Source organism: Ostrinia nubilalis, chromosome 30, assembly GCF_963855985.1.
Source record: "Ostrinia nubilalis chromosome 30, ilOstNubi1.1, whole genome shotgun sequence".
In the NCBI taxonomy this organism is placed as follows: Eukaryota; Metazoa; Arthropoda; class Insecta; order Lepidoptera; family Crambidae; genus Ostrinia; species Ostrinia nubilalis.
The window spans coordinates 5103566-5124517 of NC_087117.1; the positions used below are offsets into that span (position 1 = coordinate 5103566).

The 20952-nt window shown below is 41.4% G+C and overlaps 1 protein-coding gene across 1 annotated transcript in view; it reads right to left on the reverse strand.

The window, feature by feature from the left end:
* LOC135085934 (programmed cell death protein 4) overlaps positions 1–20952 on the reverse strand; it is a 32879-nt gene that overhangs the window by 11312 nt on the left and 615 nt on the right. Inside the window, exons 2-6 of the mRNA XM_063980718.1 lie at positions 18028–18188; positions 8087–8188; positions 6897–7014; positions 3182–3364; positions 528–702 (exon numbers count right to left, since the gene is read on the reverse strand). Coding sequence (XP_063836788.1) covers positions 528–702; positions 3182–3364; positions 6897–7014; positions 8087–8188; positions 18028–18188 — 739 coding nt within the window. The remainder of the gene's footprint in view (positions 1–527; positions 703–3181; positions 3365–6896; positions 7015–8086; positions 8189–18027; positions 18189–20952) is intronic.

Genomic DNA, 20952 nt, shown 5'->3' on the forward strand with positions numbered 1-20952 from the left:
GTAAGAAGAGTTCAGAGGCACGCGATAGAAAAAGACAAAACTTGTAGGTGAATAAAATTGTAGGTACGTAGTGCTGTGCGAGCTGAATTCCACTGTATCGCGTCGTAGCAAGACTTGCATTTATTTAAATCGTCTTGCGGAGTAATCCTTCTGTACCTGTACTATTACTTATTCTGTGCCTAAAGTCCATTCAATAAGGTCGCAAATCGCCTGGCGTGCGTCTTAAGTATTCTTCTCTACAGCTCCCACGCTCGAGGTCCTCTCATCACACTAATCTAGCTCTTAAACCCTATGAAAAAAGGTCACAACTCGCCTGGTAGTCATCTCCATTCCCACCCACTCTCGCCACAGTAATCTAGCATCTTTAAACTACTACATAAGCTCACTCTGCTTCTTTATCGCACCAATTTAACCTCTTTAAGCTACTACACAAGGTCACAACTAGCCTGTCACTCATCTCCAGATTTCTCCCTACTTTGTCACAGCAATGTAAACCCTATCTACTAATAAATAAGGTCGCAACTCGCCTGGCGTGCGTGTTCAGCTCAGCCGCTGCCAGCGACTGCACAAACCGCGGCGGTAGGCAGTCGTCGGCCACGCAGCGCGCTATGAAGTTTGACAGCAAGACAGCGGCGATGTGACACTTATCCGCTACTACACAAGGTCGCAATTTGTCTGTCACAGCAATCTGACCCTTATTCACTGTCGCTCAAGGTGTCTAATCGTCTATCTTGCGAGATCCACTCCACACCTCATGTGTTCCAGTACTATTTTTCATACCTCACACAAATCTAATTCTTATTTACTATCTCACAAGGAAGCAACTCGCTTGACGCGTTAGATCTACTCCATATTCCACAGCTCATGCTCTCTTCCTCACACTTCATACTAATCTCACCCTTTTACACTATCTCACAAGGTCTCAACTTGCCTGGAGCCTGAATCTAAATCCACACAAGCAACATTGAGGCTGCTTGTACACTGAAGCGGACCGGAAGTTTTGAGCAATTTTACTATGGAATACCCTTTTCACTGGACCGCTAGTCTTACTGGGGAGTAAGGCTGCCTTCACATCAGTAGAAAAACAGTATTACATGATATGTAATAAGGTTCAAACTAGCCTGGCGTGCGTTATCATCTCTAGATCTCACTCTGTTCGCTCACCACTCCAATCTAGTATCTATAGACTACTACATAAGGTCGCAACTCGCCTGGTAGTCATCTCCAAGCCTACCAACTCTTGTCACTCCAATCTAGCACTTATTAAGAACGTATTAAGGTTCTCCACATCTCACTCTGTTCGCCCGCTATTCCAATCTCACCCCTATCTACTACTAAATAAGGTCGCAACTCGCCTGGTAGTCATCTCCACGCCCACACCAACTCTTACCACTCCAATCTAGCACTTATTAAGAATGTATTAAGGTCCAAACTTACTTGGCGTGCGTACAACGACACAAGGTCACAACTCGCCTGGTAGTCATCTCCACGCCCACACCTACTCTTACCACTCCAATCTAGCACTTATAAAGAATGTATTAAGGTTCAAACTTGCCTGGCAACCTGGCATGCGTGTTTATCTCCACATCTCACTCTGTTTTTTGTCATACCAATCTAGCCGTTTAACACTACTACATAAGGTCACAACTAGCCTGTTACTCATCTCCAGATTTCTCCCTACTTTGTCACAGCAATGTAAACCCTATCTACTAATAAATAAGGTCGCAACTCGCCTGGCGTGCGTGTTCAGCTCAGCCGCTGCCAGCGACTGCACAAACCGCGGCGGTAGACAGTCGTCGGCCACGCAGAGCGCTATGAAGTTTGACAGCAAGACAGCGGCGATGTGACACTTATCCGCTACTACACAAGGTCGCAATTTGTCTGTCACAGCAATCTGACCCTTATTCACTGTCGCTCAAGGTGTCTAATCGTCTATCTTGCGAGATCCACTCCACACCTCATGTGTTCCAGTACGATTTTTTATACCTCACACAAATCTAATTCTTATTTACTATCTCACAAGGAAGCAACTCGCTTGACGCGTTAGATCTACTCCATATTCCACAGCTCATGCTCTCTTCCTCACACTTCATACTAATCTCACCCTTTTACACTATCTCACAAGGTCTCAACTTGCCTGGAGCCTGAATCCAAATCCACACAAGCAACATTGAGGCTGCTTGTCCACTGAAGCGAACCGGAAGTTTTGAGCAATTTTACAATGGAATACCCTTTTCACTGGACCGCTAGTCTTACTGGGGAGTAAGGCTGCCTTCACATCAGTAGAAACACAGTATTATATGATATGTAATAAGGTCCAAACTGGCTTGGCATGCGTTATTATCTCCACATCTCACTCTGTTCGCCCGCTACTCCAATCTAACCTCTATTAACTACTAAATAAGGTCACAACTAGCCTGTCACTCATCTCCACAGCTCTCCCTATTTTTTGTCACAGCAATGTAAACCTATCTACTAATAAATAAGGTCGCAACTCGCCTGGCGTGCGTTATTATCTCCACATCTCACTCTCTTCGCCCTTCTATAGCCTATATTAAGGTTTAAACTCGCCTGGCACGCGTCTTCAAGTGTTCATCTCTACAGCTCCCACGATCGCGGTCCTATCACACTAATCTAGCTCTTAAACAATATGAAACAAGGTCGCAACTCACGCGTCAGTCATCTCCACGCCCACACCTACTCTTACCACTCCAATCTAGCACTTATAAAGAATGTATTAAGGTTCAAACTCGCCTGGCGTGCGTTAATATCTCCACATCTCACTCTGTTCGCCCGCTACTCTAATATAGCACCTTATATAGCCTTTGTAATAAGGTCGCAACTCGCATGGCGTGCGTCTTCAAGCGTTCTTCTCTACAGCTCCCACGCTCGACGTCCTCTCATCACACTAATCTAGCTCTTAAACCCTATGAAAAAAGGTCACAACTCGCCTGGTAGTCATCTCCACGCCCACACCAACTCTCACCACTCCAATGTAGCACTTATTAAGAATGTATTAAGGTCGCAACTCGCCTGGCATTCGTGTTTATCTCCACATCTCACTCTGTTCGCCCGCTACTCCAATCTAACCTCTATAAAATACTGCAAAAGGTCACAACTAGCCTGTCACTCATCTCCACATTTCTCCCTACTTTGTCACAGCAATGTAAACCCTATCCACTAATAAATAAGGTCGCAACTCGCCTGGCGTGCGTGTTCAGCTCAGCCGCTGCCAGCGACTGCACAAACCGCGGCGGTAGACAGTCGTCGGCCACGCAGCGCGCTATGAAGTTTGACAGCAAGACAGCGGCGTCGGGCGTATCCAGCACCAAGTCCGGAAGCTTGTCCAGTAGCCTTTCGAACGCTGGAAAGATACAGGGTGTTATATGAAATTAATGATATACATATGTCGTGCCCTGAGTGCCCAAGCAACTGCACTCAGGAGGATTTGATGAGTGCTGCTGACAACGCCACTCTTGTGGCGGAGTTTTGGGCTCAGACTGTGTAGGTTTGTTGTCGACACGAAAAGAAGAATGATATTAATTTTAGTTTTAAATATTATTTCGTTCGTTCGTTTCAGCCAAATGACGTCCACTGCTGGACAAAGGCCTCCCCTGAGGATTTCCATAACAACCGGTATAAGGCACATAGGTCGTGGAGCTGATGGCCGTTGGGAAAAGTTCTCGAGTGGCGACCACACTAGGTGGACCGACGATCTGGTGAAGGTCGCGGGAAGAAATATTATTTACATGCCTTTTTTTCTTTGAGTCATAATAACTCTGACATCGCACGGTTGGTAGCGGTCTGCATCCAGCGCCTTCCTGCTACCTTTATCAGGTCGTCGGTCCACCTTGTGGGTGGACCAACCGTGCGATGTGGAAGTCATTGGGGGAGGCCTATGTTCAGCAGTGGATGTCCTGTGGCTGAAATGATGATGACAATGAACTCTATGACATAAATGAAGCAAATGTACATTGCTTTCGCTGTCATTATAGGGTAACGGCACCAGTGGTCAGCCAGGAACCAGTCATCAGCCTATTGCGTTGTTTATTGGCCATAAATATCGCTGTAATCAAAATAACCAAATCACGCGCACTTAAATAGAAGCTCTGTTTCCTTATTGGTTCATGCATCACGCGATAGGAGCGGCAGGGGGTCAGGGGAGAGAAGTAAATACGTTCATACAGGTGCTGTCCGCCGACAAGAGCAGAAGTGTCATGTCCGCCATATTTTTTGTTTCACGTGGTGCTCTTTTGAAAGGTGAGAAATAACATATTTTAGTATGAAATGTGATTGTGTTTTATAGATAATAACTTTATACATTAGTTAGTGCATTTAATTTTATGAAATTTGATAAAAAATATTGTTTTTTTACTTAAAAATTTGAGGGGCTGACCATTGGATACTGATTTTTTATGAAAGATCCAATGGACAGCCCCGGGGGCTGATTACTGGGTTTTTCTATTTTTTTTAACAGTAAAAGCAAAACGAGCCCTTAAAACCGTTAAATTTATATTTACATATTTAGTGAGACAAGTATTTCCTAACTGTTAGAAAACCCAGTGGTCAGCCGCATTTCAAAATATTTTTTTAAGCGGTTGACCACTGGGTCTCAATGATCCAGTATTCAGCCACGATGTTATTGAAATAATATTTTAAGTATAAATGCGAATGTTTGTGTGTAAATCTATAAGTAATACTTCATGTTAGTTAAGTTTTACCTGAAATAATGGTATAATGTATATTCATATCCAAAAGTTATTATTGTTCACTTTTTTTAGCTAAAAATGCCGCCAAGACAACAGTATCCTCCAGAGAAACTCTCATCTGCCATGGAAGCCATACGAAGTGGAATACCGATTAGGGAGGCTAGTAGAACATATGGAATTCCTCGAGGCACACTGCAAGATCGATCAATCCAAAGAAATTAAAAGAAAATCTACCAAGAAGCCCAAAGTAAAAATCCTGTCTAATCAACTTGTCTGATTTCCGAAAAAGGAGAATATTGGGATTATAAATAGGCCAGTGCTTAGAACTAGTAATAGAGAAACATTCATACCTGACCGAAAAATATCGGAAATCTTAAATACAAGCAGTCATCAGCATCATCATCATCATTTCAGCCATAGGACGTCCACTGCTGAACATAGGCCTCCCCCAATGCTTTCCATGTTGATCGATTGGTAGCGGCCTGCGTCCAGCGCTTCCCTGCTACCTTTACGATGTCGTCGGTCCACCTTGTAGGTGGACGTCCCACGCTGCGTTTTCCGGTACGCGGCCTCCATTCCAGAACCTTTCTGCCCCATCGGCCGTCAGTTCTGCGTACTATGTGCCCTACCCATTGCCACTTCAGCTTGCTAATCCGTCGGGCTATGTCAGCGACTTTGGTTCGTTTACGGATCTCCTCATTTCTGATTCGATCTCGCAAAGAAACACCAAGCATAGCCCTCTCCATAGCACGCTGTGCAACTTTGAGCTTCTGTATAAGGCCTATAGTGAGAGGCCACGTTTCCGAGCCATAAGTTATCACTGGTAACACAATACAAGCAGTGGCTCGGAGAATTAAGTTGACGAATGGCAAAAACTCGTTTCTTTTTAGAGATTAGAAGTTACCTCTTAGTATTGTGGTTGATTATAATTATATACATAGTGGATTATAGATACATCAATAGGACATATTATATATTAATATCGTTGATTTTTTTTAAGAAATATAGCTGTTTTTATGATAAGAAGTTCCTAGAAAATTAAGAAGACACAAAGAGATTGTAATAGTATGTTTAAAATAATATTAATTTGTATAATGTGCGATATACATTTTTTTTTGTGCTAAGTGAATCGTTGCTATAAAAATGTGATTAATGTCGTTGATTTTGATATAACATTGTTTATTTTGATCTCATTATTAGTTATACTTACTATAGGCTGAACACTGGGTCCAACAAGGCTGTTTATTGGTTTTTAGAGGCTGTTCACTGGGACACTGGGCCATTTTTTGTTTAAAATTAATTATATATTTTACTAAGAGAATTATTGTTTTTGATAAACGTTGATTCGAAACTACAATAAACAATAAATCCATACATGTTGTACGTTTTTTTATTCGACGATTGTAGTAGAAATGACAATTGTCAAAACTTCAAAAAGCTGTTATGAGGCTGACCACTGGTGCCGTTACCCTACTTACTCCGTGAAAATAATTAAAATTGTGAAATCCAAAAACTTGAACGTAAAAATGTAGTTTTTATGGGGTTCTTTAGATCCTTCTTAAGCATAATTCATAAAATATTAGGGTCGCTTTATATCCCATGGAGATCTCAGAAATTACAAGTGCTAGGAGTCTCAAATTTTGCTGGGGGGTTCCTTTTCCGGGCTCATTAAATTTTAACACAGCCGCCACTTACACTAGTTGCTTATTCGTGTGAGTTTTTTCATACGTACCTACCTATTTCTTTTAAGCAAGTTGATAAAACTTGCGATACACAATGTATGCGATAATGCAATGGTTTTATTGTTGATATTAACACCAATAAAATAAAATAAAAAGTGAAGTTGTAAACTACTTTTGTGCTGCGATAATGCCATTAATTAACATTAGTGCAAAAATTTGATTTGATGTACTTACAGTGTTTTAATATTTATAAGTAGGTACTTACTAAGAATATTGTATAACCTGTCGAATAGGTCGGATAATTAGTTAATTACTACATTATAACCTTGGTGGTTATAGTGCTGTGTGCTATTATTACCAAATAAATAAATTTTGAATTTTGAATTTTTTTAGAACGTAGGTGCTCATTAAGACGGTATTTTGCAAAATTCAACCCCTAAGGGGGTAAAACGGTGTCCACGCGTACGAAGTCGCGGGCGCTAGTACTTTATAAACACAAACTCACCATAGCCAATGTCTTTCGCGGAAAACACCCTCCCGTACAAATCTGAGATGAGGACGGACGCCATCTCACAGTGCGAAGGCTTGTGGTCCAACGCGATCTCAACTATCATCTCGCACACCTGTGGAATTATCATCATCATCATCATCGGGTTATTTGGTATCCACTGCAGGAGTATGACCCTCTACAATAGGGAAAAAAGCTAGAGTTTTAATTAGTTCGTCAGTTAACTTATCAAAAAATACTCGACACGTACTTTCACTTTTTCAAACTAATAAACATTTAAAATGATAAAGCGCGGTACAGTTCAAAAGAAGAGGCCCGTGACGTCAAGTATTTAAAAGTGTGGTAACTATCGACCGATAAAAAGTCTATAGTCTGCGGGACTTTTAGCGATGTTTGCTTTTTCTACCCGTTTCTTTAAACTTTTCTTTTACCGTTGTGTAGTACATGTAAGAGTTACAGCAGGCATTAGTTGTACAGTCTTAGAATATTTCTGTATATATTGTGTACATAAATTGTAAAAATTGTACAGCTGTACATAAACTGGCGGAAGGCGCATAGGCGCCTGCTTAGAGTTGTCCTGTGGTAATAATAAGGTGGGTCCGCACAGCGGATTAACTGAGCATAGGTGGAACTCGGGTTAAGGTTCGCTACACCGGCAACTCCCCTATGCTCAGAAAGAAGGACACTGGTGGATTTTTTTAGTGGGTAGGCCCCTCCCGTCTGGAGGGGAGACTAGCCCCACATAACCCGTCGCCTGACCACAGCGGCGGGTATGCAGCTCAATGCATTTTTACCACCTAAAAAAAAAAAAAAGGCATTCTACTTTTAACATCGGCGATAGGCATTTTTCGACTCCATCGATGCAGCATCGGGATTTAGCGACTTCATGCGTTCGGACGCGGTATCGGAATCGCGCGTTTTAGCAACTCTATCAGTGCATCATCGCGATTTAACTACCTAACAGCTACCAGGGCCGGATCTACAATATGGCTTTTTAGGCTTCAGTCCAGGGCCCCGTGGATTCCAGGGGTTTATTCCAGCTAAGTCAAGTCAAAGTCAAAAATAGACGATAATGCGAAAGAATATAGTAGGTGAGCCCCTAAGTAGTATTAGCCCAGGGCCCCCTAAACTCACGGTCCGGCCCTGATAACTACACCCCTACGTATTAATACATAAATTCTACATACCAAGTGACTCCGTTTCGCGGTGACAAACTCCAGGAAGTCTTCACAGGCGGCGTTGGTGTCGCCATGCTCGAAGTACTCCAGGATAACCGGCTCCGATTTGTGCTGGAACAATCAAAGATATTATATTTTAAACGTTTATTTGGTTGGGATAGGGGCGATTTTGCAGTTTTGGTAGGTCCGACTGGTTATATGGAAAGTGAAAAACTAATAATTTATGAATTTTGATTATAAATAAAAGCTTTGCGTTAATTTCTTATGTTTTTCATAGGGATTTTTATAAAGTTTTGTTTATAACATATTGCTGAGTTTCGTGGAATTGTTAAACGTAAAACTATTAGTTACCTACTCATGTTAGAAATTTTAAACATTGTGAAGAGCAGCCTTATCCTAGGACAAGTTTTTTAAAACTTAAATGGATAAGGCTAAGTAATTTGTAATGACAATGTAACATGTGTTTCATAATAAAATATTTGTATTTGTATTTGTCCTTTTTAGGCCGCTAAGAAAGTCCCAATACATAAATGAAGACCACACGGGAAAAACAATGAATGTCACCTTTTTTGTGAAACTTATTTTTTAATGCCATCTGTTAGCTTTTTAGGGAAACATTCTATTTCAAAAATCAGAATTGGGTAAAATCGTCGTGGTCAACTGTAATAGTTCAATTTGTGTTGGTTTATCCATGGCAAGAAACGGTTATATTATGGACCATAACTTAAAACTTATTTAAACAAAGTTAACACAGTAATAAGTTGTTTCAATATCTCACATAAAAGAGTCTAACATGAAAGAAATATAGACTTTCAAACTACCTTTAAAAACCGTTTTTCTCTTAATTGTAGTTTTTTGACATTCTTTGTTTTTCCCGTGTGGTCTTCAAATATAGACACTGGGGCAGAAAAGTTCTCGAGTGGCGACCACGGGTCGGAAGACGTAGTGTGGGTAAGCCCCCCACTAGGTGGACCGACGATCTGATGGTGAAGGTCGCGGGATGAGCCTGGATGCGGGTGGCGCAAGACCGGTCGTTGTGGAAATTTTTTGTCCAGCAGTGGACAGTAATTTGGCTGAAACGAAACGAACGAATTTTTGAAACAACAAAAATTAAGTATCTAAACTCATTTTTTCCCTTTGAAACGAACAATGGGTATTCTGACGCCAAAAATTGGCATCAACCAAGAATAAAAAACTTTGAAACTCATCGGCAATCCATACAGCACGAATCTCTGCGGGGTCAGTGACAATCGCATTGCCAGCCTCATTCTGTATGCAAACTGCATTCTTGGATGCATGTGCAACATTTTGATGCGAAATACGAAAAAAAATTATGTTTTTTTGTTGCAATGTTTGAAAAGGATCGTACAGCGACATCCGAGGGCTTAGGCCCAGAACAGACGGTAAAACGCAACTGCAACGAAACTGCAACTGCTAGTTACTTTTGAGTTGCATCTAAGTTTCTGCCATAGCGTCCGTTAAGAGACCACACATAACGCGACTAGTTTGAAACTTGGATGCAACTCAAAAGTAACTAGCAGTTGCGTTTCACCGTCTGTTCTGGGCCTTAGTGTGAGTTTACATCCACTTTTAAAATTATAGTTTTTGAAAGTTTCCGCTAGGGGCGCTGTACAATCCGTCATACATTTAATGTCATTTTTTTACGCGCTCACTAGTGACGCCGTTTGATGTAAACTCACACTAAGACTCTACGCCTAGTAGACCACCGATTTTTAGTTGGCCGATAGTCGTGCCCGATTTAAAATTGTATGAAGAATCGGCCAAATCAAATCGGTGTAATGTGCGCACTTCCATGCCCATACTGATCAACTGCCCGACTAAACTATCGGCCGACGAAAAATCGATGGTCTGCGCCTAGGCTAAGCCCTCTGATGATGATATACGGTTTCAAATGTGTCACCTGTCACTCAAAAGCTGAACGGTTTGCGATTCAAATGATGTCACAAACCGACGCCGGCGCACGTAAACATATTCTACGATGCAGTCTGGCAACGGGTCGGGATGTAGCACAAATGAAGCAGCCAAACCAGGAGGAACGACTTTTTTTCAAAAACCGGGATAAAAAGTGTCCTTTTAGTCCCGGCTCAAGTAATCTCTATCTATACTAAATTTCATGAAAATTGTTTTAGTGGTTTACGAGAAGGCGTAAAGACAGATAAGAGTTACTTTCGCTTATATTATTATTGGGGCTACTACAGGTCTAGCGCGTAACTTAGTGCTCGAGGTAAGGGAGCGGCACGGTTAGGGCGTTTTTGTCGACGTCAAAAGTCAGCGAGACTTCAAATTTGTATACTCTGTCACGTCATAGGTAATATCTCAATGTCATCCCTCCCGTGTCGCTCCTGTATCTCAGGCACTGATTCAGTTAAGCGTAGCCTATAGCAGGGTTTCCCAATTTTTTTTTGCCAAGGAACCCTAATTGATTATACTTTTCCTAGCGGAACCCCCGTACTTCTCCGCCCGCACGCCCTGCCCCTCCCTTGTGCGTAAACAAGTCGGTGCGAGCGAACAACGTCGGTCACGAAACGTGGGATAATATTTTTTACGGAACCCTTGCGGCCTTTCCACGGAACCCCAGGGTTCCGCGGACCACCATTCGGGAACCGCTGGGAAGGAGTGCAAGTGTGATTTTATTCCCCAGTCGACGAAGCACATGATGTCGTGCCCTGTGTGCCCAAACAACTCCACGCAGGAAGATTTAATGAAGGCTACTGACAGACAACGTCACTCTTGTAGCAGAGTTTTGGGCTGACACTGTGTAGGTTTGCTGTCGACACGACAAGAAGTAGGGAAGAAGGGATTTATTTATTTATTTGTGTTTACTGATCTATTCATCCTGTGCCTCATTGCCAACCCGCGACACAGTGAGGGGTCGTCGACTCGGCCGATATCGAGCGGCCGTGGCGTGACTGCGAGCGATTATCGAGAAACTATTTGTCTAACATTGTTGTTGGGCAAATTAGTTGTTGCAGTGGAAGCCTAATGACGGTTGTGCAAAAAGTTTGACGTAATGGAGGTACAGTCAATAGCACGTACAATTAAATATTAGTAAAGATTTTATCGAATCCATTGGTCCACAAAGTGGGGAGCGCGCCCCCCAGGGGAGGCGCAAAGACCTTTAAAGGGGGGCGCGGCACAGTGGATCGAAATGGCATTAAAGTGGACATAGGGATTTTTTCCGAAAATCGAATTTTAAAAATTGCCAATCGATAGGCCTTTGCTCACTCATCACGACATGTCATATCACATTTTTCTCTAAACCTGATACTTTAGCTTAAAAAAAATAATTTGTGTTTTTTTTGTATGAAACGAGACATAAAGTACTAATTTTCTCCGAAGACCTGCTAGATCGTGACTTGAAACAACCTAGGTAGGTATAACTGCATTATTTACTAATATTCTAAGCTATTTCCAGCCGTCCAAACCGCAACTTAGCCTGTTAAAAGATTACGAAAAAAAATATCTATTTAATCCTGAAGAAATTGGGCCATCTGTGTACTTAAGTATAAAAAACCTGCGACCGCTGAGAGAATGCATTCCAGACTGCTCGATACGACCAATAAATAATCTTGACTGGAGGACGGGGGCGCCGAATTTTTTGTATGGTCGAAACGTCAAATAAGTTTGGGAACCAATGATCTAATCGGATCAGTGCAGTGGTTTAAAGGACGTAGCACATTTATCAAACCCGGAAAGGGATCGTAGCCGTATCAACTCGAGGCAGTCAGTATTATTTGTATGCGTTATCCGCAGCGTAACGTAAACGCCACGCCTCGCAATTGAAATCGCTTGAAAGGCAATGTCAGCTCGCGAAAGGCGATACGTTGTTGATCCCTTTCCGAGTTGATAAGTCTGCCATGAGCTTAAGTCTAAAAAGATAACACATAGACAGACTTTTCTATTTATAATACTAGAATAATTTGTGAATCTCATTCATACTGCTATTTTACATAATTTTATGACTCAAAATTACAATGTAATAATAGTATCAAAATTCAAACATTACACATAACTGCTGGCTATCTATACTAATAATATAAATGCGAAAGTAACTGTCTGTCTGTCTTTCTTTCGCGCCTAAACCACTGAACCGACTTTGATGAAGTTTGAGTCCCGGAAACGGACCTAGGATAATTTTTATCTCGATTTTTGAAACAGGGACGCGCGCGATAAAGTTTTTCTGTGACAGACAAAAATCCACGCGAGCGAAGTCATGCGAACATCATAATGTAACGCAACAACCAAAACATTACACAGTTTGGTACATTATTAGGGTAAGCGTCATAAATTTAGATCACCCCCGCCAAAACTGCGTACGTGCGTTCACTCACGTACGCCAGAGGTCAAGCCACGCCCCTACTAGCGTAAGCTTAGCGTATTTTTTTCCTTATCATAACAACACAGTGGCGAGTATTTTTAGTAAACACGAAGATAGGTCAGAGAATTTAAAGTTTAAACTAATGGTTTTTGTGAAACTATGTTGTGAATGTGGGAGTATGTGTGGAGAAACAAACGTCACGTTGCTTTTATATTACGATAACTGTTGATAGACGTACGCGTCAAAATAGTTTGTATAATATTTCCCGTTTTTGCAACATTTTTACTTTACTGCTCAGCCCCTGTTGGCTGTAGGTGTAGCCTAAGCCTTCCTCAATAAATGAGCTATCCAACACAAAATTTTTGAAATCGGATCAGAAGTTCCTGAAGAGGGTTCAACAAAACAAAAAAAATCTTCAGCTTTATAATGCCTGGATGCGGTCGGCGCAGGACCGGTCGTTGGGGGAGGCCTTTGTCCAGCAGTGGACGCCATTTGGCTGAAAGGACGACCTAATTAGTAGGGAAATTTGTGGATAAGTAATTTGGCTGTTACTCAGTTCTTAAATACATGAAGACTTATGTTGACAAACGAAGCACTATAATGTTCCTTGTATGACGTGTTTGTTAAATTGGCTTATTTATTTATTTAGTACTTATTTCGCGCGCGTGAAAATGGAATGTTTTTTCAGTCTCAGGCTAGTTAGTAACCAAGTGACCAGTTTTTCGACAGCTATAATAAATCGAGTGAAATCACTTATCGTTTTCACCCTGTATAGTATAAACCTTCCCCGATAAATGAGCTATTGAAAACAGAAATAATTTTTAAAATCGGACCAGTAGTTTTTGAGATAAGCTAACCAAAAAAATCCCAACTAATATTATAAATGCGAAAGTAACTCTGTCTGTCTGTCTGTCTGTTACGCTTTCCCGCTTAAACCTCGCAACCGATTTTGATGAAATTTGGCATAGAGATAGTTTGAGTCCCGGGAAAGAACATAGGATAGTTTTTATCCCGGTTTTTGAAACAGGGACGCGCGCGATAAAGTTTTTTTGTGACAGACAAAATTCCACGCGGGCGAAGCCGCGGGCGGAAAGCTAGTAAAATATAATGAAGAGGGCTATGTTCGGTGTTTCTTTACGAGATCGAATCAGAAGAGGAGATTCGTAAACGAACTAAAGTCGCTGACATAGCCCGACGCGACGGATTAGCAAGCTGAAGTGGCAATGGGCAGTGCACGTAGTACCATCAGCTTCAGCATAGATAAATTGAGGATTCCGGCTACTGGGATCGCAATTAACTGGGACCGCGGGCCCAGTCCCTGGATCCATTAAAATTTAATATTTTTCTTCCAGCGACTAGGACCACTTATAGATAACTTTAAAAAAATTTATTATTTAAGCCAAAATCGGTACAGTACTAAAATTAATGAGTTGTCCCAGTCGCCGGAAGAAAATGATTTCATTTTTACGGATCCGGCGATTGGGACCGCGGTCCTCAATGATATTATATAAGGTGTTATTTTTTGTACTGATCATACTTTACCAACGCATCTAATAAAATCATACAAATACAACCCAAGTGTTTTTAAAAAAAAAATCAGGCTAGTTTTTGTTTTTACTTTACCTAACAAAAAAAAGATATTATTTTTACAACCATCCTGTCTTCACTCACTGCCTCTCTCTCTTTCTTTACTCATTTCATTCATACGAGTACGAACAATGGCCGCGCGCATTCATTCAACGTTCACACACATAAAGGTTAGATTACACTAAACCTACGTTACCAAAAATTATCACTCGTGAGTATGTACGATGTTACGTCATGTTAATAGGTACTACGCGCTGGGAGAAACAAAATCTAGCTACATAAGTAGGTAAATAAGTGTATTTTCATTAGTGTAATAGCGGGGGACTTTTCCAACGAACCGAGGCGAATCATCCGCGTTAAACTAGAAATTTAAAAAAGGATAGAAATTGGAATTCAATATCTACGGTTTCGTAATGCCTACGCAATTTATTTAGAGACGTAATAAAAAATTGATAGGTACATACCTATTACTACTTCGCTTCGCTTCAGTGGAAATGCACCCTAATATTGAATATGAATAGGTAGGTGTTGTAAATAAAACTCACTGATAAATTTTCCTGGTTTTAATTCCTAAATTATGATTTGCCATCACACTTTAGATTCATTGATTTTACTTATTCACACATTTACCTATTTTGAATGTTGTTATTTAAAGTTCCTAGGTTATTATTACACTAATCACAATACATTTTGAACGTCAAGCCTTTGTTGAATGTTCACGTAAACACTGTCTTGCACTGTCTAATCTAGCCACGATCGAATTGAGGTAATGCTTTCGGGCTGCACACTTGCTTGCTGTTCACTAGACACCACGTCGGATGTTGTATTCACAATTCGCGCACTAACTTTTTTACGGAAAAAGTCCCTTTCGCGTAAACAAGCACTCATCTGTCCAAATCACACTGTAGGTATGTACCTAGGTAGACTTCCGCAATAACCATCGATAGAACTAGGTCGCGGTCGTGGCCCTCTGGCAACAACTCCTTGATAAGGCATTCCGTATTTTTACGCAAAAGCCGCCGTCTGCGGCGCTCGCATCTGGGTACCGCCAGCACTGTGCCGGTGATTGAAATTGAAATCCAGAACTTCGTCCTCGAAGCGCACGGAATCTCGTCAAGTCAGGATACGGCTGCGCTCCCTGAAGCGCTGCGCGGCTCCAAACAAGCAAGGTATGAAGGTTTTCGACTCGTCAATGTTTCTCGTCGGCCAGTTAGTGTGCCCGAAACATAATTTCACCTGCGTTTTGTTATTGATCAAGCGCGGCATTGTAATAAATCACACATACACTGCAATACGTTTGGGCGCATTGGACGGACTGGGACGATTATTTATGTTGTTGCGCTCCCGCATGCCGATCGGCGGCTCGGCGCGGGCTGTGGGCGCGGAGCGACTGGCAGCGAGCGATATCAATATGGCCGACTCACGCGGCGCGGCACGTGGCAGTGGTCGTTGCCCTCGGCCGGCTACTACGATAGTGCGTACAAACGAATACTCACCGCGCTCAAAGGATGATTTATTTTTTATTTTTTTCGAAACATTCTTTGTCGTTTTACTCGAAAACTAGCCTGATTTTTTTTTTAAAAACACTTGGGTTGTATTTGTATGATTTTATTAGATGCGTTGGTAAAGTATGATCAGTACAAAAAATAACACCTTATATAAAAACAAAAGCAGATATGTTATAAGCGCTCGCGCTGTGAATACTCAAATACGTCCCAATTGGGACGTCTTGTGTTTAGTCTTCGTGTGGCCTGCGTCGTGCGCAATCGCGTGCGTACCACACCGTAAGTTCCTGTGTTCTTACCAAAATAAATAAAAAATGCCATCGTGTGTGTTTCGAAAGTGTACCAATTATGACTCTAAAGTAAACAAAATACAAGGGATCTCTTACCACATGTGATTATGCAAAATTATTTAGTATTTATATTTTCAATTATTTATGCAAACAATCAAGACGCCATGCGCCATGTTCAAGTTAAGAAAGAGAAAGCGATCTTGTTTTGACGTTAGAGCGATAAGGATGCGTGCGCTGCGGACATAGATTAGTTAGCGCAGAATCGTTAAAACTATAGCTATCTCTTTCATTTGCGTGCTATTTCGTATCTGTTGTTTCACTTATCAGTTACATTTGTCAATGTGTGCAATTTGGAATAGCTCGGCACGGATTCAAATCGTAATTTCTATGAACGTAACATATCTATAGTTCTATAATATCATTGGCGGTCCTAGTTAACTGCGGTCCCAGTCGCCGGAAACCTCGATAAATTATTTTATTTTTCTATTGCTTTAATTCTTGAATTTTCTCGTCGTTGGAACGAGTTACCCGATAAAAATACACAAAAACATTTGTACAACTGCGTCTGAGCGTGTGTTTTGTCGCGATCGAGTAAACACTGCTCAAGGCCGAGCGTGTGGTGTTAATAGTTAAGACTGTGGTACACTGAAAGAGGTAAATCGTCGAATCCAACTCGACTTGGCAGCGTTCGGGAAGCTTCGCAATATGCTCACGTCCGAAATACCGCAGTCTCAAGACAAAAGTCTTGACCAGTGTGTGTTGCCAGTGATGATTTATGGATCGGAAACGTGGTCGCTTACTATGGATTTCATAAGAAGGCTCAAGGTCACCCAAAGAGCGATGGAGCGGGCTATGCTCGGAGTTTCCCTGCGTGATCGAATCAGAAATGAGGAGATCCGCAAGAGAACCAATGTAACCGACATAGCTAGCAGAATTGCTAAAATTAATTGGCAGTGGGCGGGGCACATAGCTCGTAGAGACGATGGCCGTTGGGGCACAGGAGTTCTCGAGTGGCGACCACGGGCTGGTAGACGTAGCGTGGGCAGGCCTCCCACTAGGTGGACCGACGATCTGGTGAGGGCATACGCCGCGTATGTAGCGCTCTATAGTGCTCAGCCTACCCTAATGGTCTATGTTGCAGAGGTCATAGCATTCGATTTCACACATAGCGTCGCATTCGCAATGGAATGTTAGCACGCCGATCTTCGATCGTATAAAATATTTTAATCTTCACCTACATTTACCTTGTGGTAAGAAAAACATTGTGTAGAATTCAAAATCCACGTACATTTTATCAACAAGAAGAGAAGAATACAAATGAATACTGATTGTACCTACTTAATTGTATGTAAATTGTATTTATACTTAGTATAAAATGTAATATGTAGGCTTTGACAACATTGTAGCAATAAAGAATTTGAATTTGATACAAATTGCAAGTATTGAGTTTTTTATTCACCCAAAGTTCAACAGGCCAAGTAAGTTATCAACTACAAAGGTGGCCGAAGGTGGAAGCAAGCTTCACACTGAATCCTCAACCACAGAGGAACTGGCTATCTTACCTCCAACAATGCTGACACTGTGGTTTTGGCGTCAAACTAAGCCCCAGTTTCCACTAAGGCGAAGCGGAACGAAGAATTGTCGGGCTGTCAAATTTTGCGAAACGGAGAATTGTCGGGCTGTCAAAGCGCGGAGCGGAGTTGTGCGGAGCGGAGACGAGAAGTGGAAATAATGAAACCTGATTTATTCAAAACACTTCTCCTCTCCGCTTTGTTGGAAACGAGGCTTCAATTAATTTTTCCAAAGAATTGACGTCGTTTATCTGAAAATAGGCCAAAGTCAAAAGAATTCATGACACTCACCATGACTTCTTCAGGGTCAGCCTCTACGATGACCTGCTTGAACTCGACGTCCCCGTTGGAGTTGGCCTAGGAGCCCCCCACTTTGGGAACCAATGACCTAGTGGGAGGCCTGCCTACGCTACGTCTTCCGGCCCGTGGTCGCCACTCGAGAACTTTTCTGCGCCAACGGCCATCGTCTCTACGAGCTTTGTTCCCCCCCCCCAACTACCACTTGATTTTAGCAAATCTGTGAGCTATGTCGGTCACTCCTGCGGATCTCCTCATTTCTGATTCGATCACGCCTTCGATCACGATGGGGGAGGTCTTTGTCCAGCAGTGGACTTCTTTTGTCTGAAAACATCTCCAAGCAAGTCAATAGAACACTTACCATGACTTCTTCAGGGTCAGCCTCAACGATGACCTGCTTGAACTCGACGTCCCCGTTGGAGATGGCCTCGGAGTCGTAGTTGGGGTCGTTGGCGTCTTCCACCAGCTCCTCCAGCATTTCCGAGCCGGGAGCGCCCCAGACACCCTTGCCTCCGGCGCCACCTGGGAGAAAAACAATGTTGAATACTTGGAAGCGTACTTTCAAGTACCTATATTAGAGTACCTCTTGTTTGTATCGTAAACGAACTAAAGTCGCTGACATAGCCCGACGGATTAGCAAGCTGAAGTGGCAATGGGCAGGGCACATAGTACGCAGAACTGACGGCCGATGGGGCAGAAAGGTTCTGGAATGGAGGCCGCGTACCGGAAAACGGGGCGTGGGACGTCCACCCACAAGGTGGAGACCGACGACATCATAAAGGTAGCAGGAAAGCGCTGGACGCAGGCCGCTACCAACCGGCTAACATGGAAAGCATTGGGGGAGGCCTAAGTTCAGCAGTGGACGTCCTATGGCTGAGATGATGATGATGATGACCTCTTGTTTGCGGTTATGCCGTGTGAATTCTTAGTGCTTTCACATTTAGGCGACTTTAGAAGCGCGACAGACGCTGCCGATAATTTCATACTATATGACCGCGAATGCCTGTCTTCAAATTATAAAAACGCCGCTGCCGCGCTGCCTTCGCGCTTCTGACGCCCTAATGTGAAAGCGGTCTTATTCCTTTAATTTTCAGACCGAAATTAGGCTCTAAGTTCCCTCGCTCACGGCGGCTTTTCGTAGTAGTGCAGCATCATTCATTCATCATAGCTACGCGTTAATCGCATTTTCTACAGCAACGCGCGACAGAATCGCTATAAAAAGTCGCCATGGGCGAGGGCATAAAGAATCCTTTTTTTAAAGATGATTAAAATAAGTACGTTCATATTGCATAAATTAATAGTCCCGTACCACTCGTGCTAAGCTAATAAATGGTCAATCTATAAATTTTCTGATCTTCAGTCATCCTCAATACAATATAAATGTTAGCTAACAAACACTTGATATTTTGTCTGTTGCATTAAAATGATAAGCACTCGAAAACAAAGATTAAAGTAGATTGCAGTAGTTATGAAACAAGGTATTTGATATCAAATCAAACTTCTTATCACAAAATAAACATAATATTTAGTTAATAAACAGTATTGTAATTTTATAGGTAATCAAATTGATGATTGTTTACATGTAACAAGGAAAATTAATTGGGTTTAATAAAATATGTAACTACTTAAGTCTCACAGAGTGATAAATTTTATTAATTTCAAGCCTTGAGAAAGATGAAGGTATTTAGTACTTAGGTTCCTTATAGGGTGTGTAGACGGGGCTATCTGCTAAGAACGGATTTTACGAAACTCCACTCCTAAGGAGGTAAAACGGGGTCCACGCGTACGAAGTCGCGGGCGGCACAGTAAAGCTTACAGGATTACATACTGGATTTAAGTTGCATCAGACTTTAGGCAAATAATGATAATCTTAGCCAGATAATTGTTAACTTTATTATCTAGATAATTTTGAACTCTTTTGAAACTGTACAAGTTGATAAGAGCTGATAACATGATATTTTAGTCAAAGTGAGTTGTTTTGAATGATAAAAGCATAAAATATAACAAATATAAAATATCTGTGTGGTTTTGTATGTCCTAAATAAGTCATAATAATAATTTTATGGTTATTATTATTAATTTTACTATCTCCACTACATAAAATGTCTACAAACTCCTCCCATGTTCTTCTGATTAATTTTAGTTGCAGTTGGTTGACAATAATAATAATAGTTCTAATGACAGTATAACTTTCCCCCGGGACAAACTTGGCCTTCACTGGTCGGGTTATTGGCGGTCAAGCTGTAGATCCGCGCTACACAGGAGTTGCAGCGGTGGGAACGAGAGGTAGGAATAGACCCATTTAACCTCCATTATAGAGTTCACATTTCTTAATTTTTGTTTGTAAAAATTTGTTAATTACATGAACATTATCTCAACAGCTTAAGCCTTAAGGTTAATAATTAATATAAATATAATATTCATGATGTAATGATGCTGTTCATTTACAAAAACATGGATGATAAGGTACCAATAATTATAATGATTTAAATTATTGTTTAGTCTGAAGCAGCTATATGTACTATTGAGCTGTTTAATTACCAAGTTCTTATTGGAATATCTCAAAAAGCTTTTACAAGGAATATCTCAAAAATCCTTCAACTGTGAGTAATATTGATTTTTCTAATTATAACAAAAAAAGAACAGAATTATTTTAATTAATTATAGTGGATCAGTTCCTTGTAAGTATCTGATAGGTTATTAGAAAGTTATCTGTTGGATAAACTATAAATTTTGGCCACAAAGATATCTGATAGATAGTCAAGATTTAGTTGTTAGATTAGTGATAAAGGACAGATAACAGCCAAAAAACTTTTTCAGGAACCAGTGAAAACTGTAGTTAGGTAGTCATGTAATTTATTAATTAATTTGCTAATTCTACTCATTAGCATAAAAAACTTCCGGCAATTCGAATTTAAAATGCGTTTTAACAACTTGTAGAGGTATAAATATTTATGTTTACATTTTAATGTCAAAACGACTTGACCTTGAATAGGCAGGCGCTAAAGAGGTTAGGAAATTGATATTTGCTATTGAACAGGGTAGGGCTCCTAATCTATGGCTAGATACCGGTTACAAGGCCTAAAACGAACGATAATGAAAGTTGTTTTGAATTACCTAACCAGTCATTCAAGAACTACGACCTATGCCAAGACTCGTATGGCGTCAGTCGCCATGTATAAAAATAACATACAGCTCGATTGATATCCGCAGACGCGAACTAACTGCGCACATAACCTGTATCTGGGCTGACCTTGAAGCTGAAACTCCTAAAACGCATGCGGCA